Source organism: Procambarus clarkii, chromosome 65 (assembly GCF_040958095.1).
Source record: "Procambarus clarkii isolate CNS0578487 chromosome 65, FALCON_Pclarkii_2.0, whole genome shotgun sequence".
Lineage (NCBI taxonomy): Eukaryota > Metazoa > Arthropoda > Malacostraca > Decapoda > Cambaridae > Procambarus > Procambarus clarkii.
This window is the reverse complement of record NC_091214.1, coordinates 13,211,738-13,218,865: the sequence shown is the minus strand read 5'-3', so window position 1 is coordinate 13,218,865 and position 7,128 is coordinate 13,211,738. Positions and strand designations below refer to the sequence as shown.

Sequence of the window (7,128 nt, the reverse complement as noted above, 5' to 3'; positions counted from 1 at the left end):
GGATGGGGTGGTCAGGTGTCGGCCTATATATCTTCCCCCCTTCTCCCTTCTCCTTAGTCAGTCTGGTGTTGACAAAGGCTTTAACAAAGCCGAAACGTTCACCTCATTTCATATTTCTCTGTGGATTTTCCGCATATATATATATATATATATATATATATATATATATATATATATATATATATATATATATATATATATATATATATCAGTCGGGGCACTCAGGTTAATCACTCAGGTTAATCACTCATACAGTCGGGGCACTCAGGTTAATCACAAGTGAGGACAAAATTTTGCCCAGGGATGAAACCACAGCCCAAGCACTGAGAGAAAAACACCCCGTCAGGGCCGTAGGTGGACCTCCCCCACAGGTCAAGCTCGCCCCTAATCAGGAACCTCTCGTCCTCCGGGAGTCAGAGGTTTATAAAGCTATCGTTTCATTTCCCCCGGGCTCCTCAGGAGGCTACACAGGGGTAAGACCTCAACATGTGAAGGAAATGGTGAACCCGGTTCTTGGCCCAGCTGCAGAAGCGCTCCTGACAGAAATCACAACGTTTGTCAACAACTGCCTCGCCGGGTTAATCCCTGATGAAATCAAACCATTCTTCTTTGGTGCATCCCTATGTGCCCTCAAAAAGAAGGGGGGAGGAATCAGACCCATTGCCGTTGGTAATACCCTTCGCCGCCTAGTTGCAAGGGCTGCTGTCAGAAGTATCCGAACGGAAGCAGCCACCATGCTGCAACCCAACCAGCTGGGGTTTGGAGTCCCCCAAGGCTGTGAAGCAGCGGCTCATGCTGCACGAGCCTACATTAGCTCTCTTACTGAAGACCAGGCAGTAGTAAAATTAGATTTTAAAAACGCTTTCAACTCGGTCAAAAGGGAAGCAATCCTCACTGCAGTCCAGGAACATTGCCCAAGCATTCTCCCGTTTGTGTCAGCAGGCTACAGCAAAGACTCAACCCTCCTGTTTGGCAAACATGAAGTCACCTCAGCAGAGGGAATTCAACAGGGTGACCCACTTGCACCGTTCCTCTTTTGCATAGCGGTTCGATAAATTACAACCAGACTGTCCAGCGAGCTCAACATCTGGTTCCTGGATGATGGCACTCTGGCAGGCACACAAGATTCCCTGCTAGAAGACTTACAGCTGGTGAAGACACGGGGGGAGTCCATGGGTCTCGTTCTTAGCCCCTCCAAGTGCGAAATTATTGCATCTAGTGAAGTAATCATTAGAGCAGTGAAATCAGTTCTACCAGAAGCCTCAGTCGTTAAACCTACCGACAGCACACTACTCGGAGCACCTCTGGGCCACAATGCCATTGCTGCAGTCCTTGACGAAAAGTTTAGAGACCTAAAGAGGATGGAAGAGAGAATTGGGGACTTGGACTCCCACGATGCCCTCTACCTTCTCACAAAGTGCCTTACCCTGCCCAGGCTAACATACTTCTTAAGGAGTGCACCAACTTTTGGCAACCCACTTCTAAATCAATATGATGAGCTCCTCAGGTCAATATTCAGGAAGGCGCTCAACCTAGATTTAGATGACAGTCAGTGGGACCAAGCAACACTACCAGTGAGATTTGGAGGGATAGGCATACGAAAGGCAACTGAGGTAGCACTTCCAGCATTCTTATCCTCATGTACAGCAGCCAACGAATTGGTAGGGCAGATCCTACCAGAGCGTATGAGAGAGACAGCGGGAACTCATGATCAAACGTTCATCGAAGCAGCCAGACAATGGGACACCATTGCACACCCTCAACCCCGACCACAAGTCCCAAAAGACCACAAGCAGGCCCACTGGGATAGCCCCATAATGGAAAAGACTGTCACAGCAATGATTGACAACGCTGATGCTGAAAACAAAGCCCGCCTCCTAGCGGTAACAGCACCCCACGCCGGGGATTTTTTATTTGCTGTGCCCAATGCAGCCCTGGGAACTCGCCTCAGTCATGACGCTCTCCGCATTGGAGTTGCCCTTCGCCTTGCCGCCCCCATCCTCACCGAACATAGGTGCATCTGCGGAACTGCGATGGCAGACCAATATGGTCGTCATGGTCTGGTATGTCGTAAATCACAGGGTAAAATTGCAAGACATGAAGAAGTCAACGACATCATCAAGAGGAGCCTCGCCACAGCCCGCTGCCCGGCACAAAGAGAACCACACTTATCCAGACCTAACGACCCTCGGAAGCGCCCTGATGGGGTCACCTTGCTACCTTGGAAGGATGGTAAGCAAGTGGTATGGGACTACACGTGCGCTGCCACACTGGCCAGTACCTACCTCCACTACAGCACACGTGAAAGCGGTGGTGCTGCTTCTTTCAGGGAATCGCAGAAAATTATTAAATACAGAGGTCTAGCACACTGCTACAGCTTTGTTCCGATCGGCTCGGAGACCCTCGGTTCGTGGGGAAAATGTGCATTGAAGTTCCTGAAGGAATTGGGGGACAAATTGATCAGCGCTACAAAAGACCAGAGAGCAAAAAGTTTCTTGTTCCAGCGCCTCAGTGTTGCGATTCAGAGGGGAAATGCCTGTTGCGTCTTGGGCACTAGTCCAACTTCAGAGGAATTCGAAGAAGTGTTTGACTTGCAACAATGATCGAACCCGTCTGTGACATTCATCAATGTTTCCCATTGTTGTGTTCTTCAAGAGATCCATAACCTTAAAGCACCTTTTTGCATTATTATTTTTGTATCAATCCATGTATATCTTGTAACCATCAAATGCATAATAAAGCACAAAAAATATTCAAGGAAGGGGGTGGTAGGAGAAAAGCACACAGAAACTGTATTGGAGGGGATCTAAACATTCCCTCTAATGCGTTATGCGTGGTTTCCTCCGAGGCTATGGGTCCCCCTTCTTCCAGCTAGAGGTGGTACTCCCTTCCATATTTTATATATATATATATATATATATATATATATATATATATATATATATATATATATATATATATATATATATATATATATATATATATATATATATATATATATATAATATTTTCGTCGTCTATATTGTTCATGTGTGTCTCTTTGTCCTTTTGTTTTGTCCTCTTGTTCTTCTGATATTCATTGTGAACATTTGCTTGTTTTAAAATGTGAGTATTAAATATTGTATATATTTCTAACATGTCTCTTCTCCCCTTTCTTGTTTAGCAACATTAGGTGCATATCTTTCAGTCTTTTATCATGCCCAATCATTCGCAATTCTTGGACGTAGCTATGTAAAAATATGTACACCATTTCCAGTTTTCTTACATGCTTTTTGGGGTGAGGTCTTCACGATGTGAACACACTATAACTGGTTTTACATATGTGCCTTCCTATTTAGATTCCTACAGGAAGTTCTAACTTTTGCCAGTGAGTCAATACAGGACTTCCAATGTGTGTACAGATCTTCCTGGACTACAACGACATATCAGAGGTGACGTCCGAGAGTCTGGTGGGCTTGACCAACCTGCGAACTCTCTCACTGAAGCACAACACCATAACTGCCATTGTTCCCGAGACGCTGACAAGTGAGTCACTCATGACATCTTGGGGGGAGAGGGGGGGCCTTAATGCTGGGTGTGCCAGCCCAGAGTCACTCTTGTCATCTTGTGGGGGCTTTATGCTGGGTGTGCCAGCCCTCAGTCACTCTTGTCATCTTGGGGGAGGGGGTGTTAGTGCTGGGTGTGCCAGCCCACAGTCACTCATGTCATCTTGGGGGAGGGGGTGTTAGTGCTAGGTGTGCCAGCCCACAGTCACTCTTGTCATCTTGGGGGAGGGGGTGTTAGTGTTGGGTGTGCTAGCCCACAGTCACTCATGTCATCTTGGGGGGTTTAGTGCTGGGTGTGCCAGCCCACAGTCACTAATGTCATCTTGGGGGGTTTAGTGATGGGTGTGCCAGCCCACAGTCACTAATGTCATTTTGGGGGGTTTAGTGCTGGGTGTGCCAGCCCACAGTCACTCATGTCATCTTGGGGGGTTTAGTGCTGGGTGTGCCAGCCCACAGTCACTCATGTCATCTTGGGGGGTTTAGTGTTGGGTGTGCCAGCCCACAGTCACTCATGTCATCTTGGGGGGTTTAGTGCTGGGTGTGCCAGCCCACAGACACTAATGTCATCTTGTGGGGTTTAGTGCTGGGTGTGCTAGCCCACAGTCACTCATGTCATCTTGGGGGGTTTAGTGCTGGGTGTGCCAGCCCACAGTCACTAATGTCATCTTGGGGGGTTTAGTGCTGGGTGTGCTAGCCCACAGTCACTCATGTCATCTTGGGGGGTTTAGTGCTGGGTGTGCTAGCCCACAGTCACTCATATCATCTTGTGGGGTTGAGTGCTGGGTGTGCTAGCCCACAGTCACTAATGTCATCTTGGGGGGCCTTAATGCTGAGTGTGCCAGCCCACAGTCACTCATGTCCTCTTGGGGGGCCTTAATGCTGGGTGTGCCAGCCCACAGTCACTCATGTCATCTTGGGGGGTTTAGTGCTGGGTGTGCTAGCCCACAGTCACTAATGTCATCTTGTGGGGTTTAGTGCTGGGTGTGCTAGCCCACAGTCACTCATGTCATCTTGGGGGGTTTAGTGCTGGGTGTGCTATCCCACAGTCACTCATGTCATCTTGTGGCGTTTAGTGCTGGGTGTGCCATCCCACAGTCACTCATGTCATCTTGTGGGGTTTAGTGCTGGGTGTGCCAGCCCACAGTCACTCATGTCATCTTGTGTGGTTTAGTGCTGGGTGTGCCAGCCCACAGTCACTCATGTCATCTTGGGGGGGTTTAGTGCTGGGTGTGCCAGCCCACAGTCACTCATGTCATCTTGGGGGGTTTAGTGCTGGGTGTGCCAGCCCACAGTCACTCATGTCATCTTGTGGGGTTTAGTGCTGGGTGTGCCAGCCCACAGTCACTCATGTCATCTTGGGGGGGTTTAGTGCTGGGTGTGCTAGCCCACAGTCACTAATGTCATCTTGGGGGGGGGGGGGTTTAGTGCTGGGTGTGCTAGCCCACAGTCACTCATGTCATCTTGTGGGGTTTAGTGCTGGGTGTGCCAGCCCACAGTCACTCATGTCATCTTGTGGGGTTTAGTGCTGGGTGTGCCAGCCCACAGTCACTCATGTCATCTTGTGGAGTTTAGTGCTGGGTGTGCCAGCCCACAGTCACTCATGTCATCTTGGGGGGGTTTAGTGCTGGGTGTGCCAGCCCACAGTCTCTCATGTCATCTTGTGGGGTTTAGTGCTGGGTGTGCTAGCCCACAGTCACTCATGTCATCTTGGGGGGTTTAGTGCTGGGTGTGCTAGCCCACAGTCACTCATGTCATCTTGGGGGGTTTAGTGCTGGGTGTGCTAGCCCACAGTCACTCATATCATCTTGGGGGGGTTTAGTGCTGGGTGTGCTAGCCCACAGTCACTCATGTCATCTTGGGGGGTTTAGTGCTGGGTGTGCCAGCCCACAGTCACTCATGTCATCTTGGGGGGTTTAGTGCTGGGTGTGCTAGCCCACAGTCACTCATGTCATCTTGGGGGGTTTAGTGCTGGGTGTGCCAGCCCACAGTCACTCATGTCATCTTGGGGGGGTTTAGTGCTGGGTGTGCTAGCCCACAGTCACTAATGTCATTTTGGGGGGTTTAGTGCTGGGTGTGCCAGCCCACAGTCACTCATGTCATCTTGGGGGGTTTAGTGCGTGGTGTGCCAGCCCACAGTCACTCATGTCATCTTGGGGGGTTTAGTGCTGGGTGTGCCAGCCCACAGTCACTCATGTCATCTTGTGGGGGCTTTATGCTGGGTGTGCTAGCCCACAGTCACTCATGTCATCTTGGGTGGTTTAGTGCTGGGTGTGCCAGCCCACAGTCACTCATGTCATCTTGTGGGGGCTTTATGCTGGGTATGCTAGCCCACAGTCACTAATGTCATCTTGTGGGGTTTAGTGCTGGGTGTGCTAGCCCACAGTCACTCATGTCATCTTGTGCGGGCTTTATGCTGGGTGTGCCAGCCCACAGTCACTCTTGTCATCTTGGGGGAGGGGGTGTTAGTGCTGGGTGTGCCAGCCCACAGTCACTCTTGTCATCTTGGGGGAGGGGGTGTTAGTGTTGGGTGTGCTAGCCCACAGTCACTCATGTCATCTTGGGGGGTTTAGTGCTGGGTGTGCCAGCCCACAGTCACTAATGTCATCTTGGGGGGTTTAGTGATAAGTGTGCCAGCCCACAGTCACTAATGTCATTTTGGGGGGTTTAGTGCTGGGTGTGCCAGCCCACAGTCACTCATGTCATCTTGGGGGGTTTAGTGCTGGGTGTGCCAGCCCACAGTCACTCATGTCATCTTGGGGGGTTTAGTGCTGGGTGTGCCAGCCCACAGTCACTCATGTCATCTTGGGGGGTTTAGTGCTGGGTGTGCCAGCCCACAGTCACTAATGTCATCTTGTGGGGTTTAGTGCTGGGTGTGCTAGCCCACAGTCACTCATGTCATCTTGGGGGGTTTAGTGCTGGGTGTGCCAGCCCACAGTCACTAATGTCATCTTGGGGGGTTTAGTGCTGGGTGTGCTAGCCCACAGTCACTCATGTCATCTTGAGGGGTTTAGTGCTGGTTATGCTAGCCCACAGTCACTAATGTCATCTTGAGGGGTTTAGTGCTGGGTGTGCCAGCCCACAGTCACTCATGTCATCTTGGGGGGTTTAGTGCTGGGTGTGCTAGCCCACAGTCACTCATATCATCTTGTGGGGTTGAGTGCTGGGTGTGCTAGCCCACAGTCACTAATGTCATCTTGGGGGGCCTTAATGCTGAGTGTGCCAGCCCACAGTCACTCATGTCATCTTGGGGGGCCTTAATGCTGGGTGTGCCAGCCCACAGTCACTCATGTCATCTTGGGGGGTTTAGTGCTGGGTGTGCTAGCCCACAGTCACTCATGTCATCTTGGGGGGTTTAGTGCTGGGTGTGCTAACCCACAGTCACTAATGTCATCTTGTGGGGTTTAGTGCTGGGTGTGCTAGCCCACAGTCACTCATGTCATCTTGGGGGGTTTAGTGCTGGGTGTGCTAGCCCACAGTCACTCATGTCATCTTGTGGCGTTTAGTGCTGGGTGTGCCATCCCACAGTCACTCATGTCATCTTGTGGGGTTTAGTGCTGGGTGTGCCAGCCCACAGTCACTCATG

General features: G+C 50.5%; 1 protein-coding gene across 1 annotated transcript in view; it reads left to right on the top strand.

The window, feature by feature from the left end:
* Nucleotides 1–7,128, top strand: part of LOC138354985 (leucine-rich repeat-containing G-protein coupled receptor 4-like) — a 60,504-nt gene that overhangs the window by 11,953 nt on the left and 41,423 nt on the right. Inside the window, exon 2 of the mRNA XM_069309689.1 lies at nt 3,402–3,525. Within this exon, the coding sequence (XP_069165790.1) occupies nt 3,402–3,525 (124 nt within the window). The remainder of the gene's footprint in view (nt 1–3,401; nt 3,526–7,128) is intronic.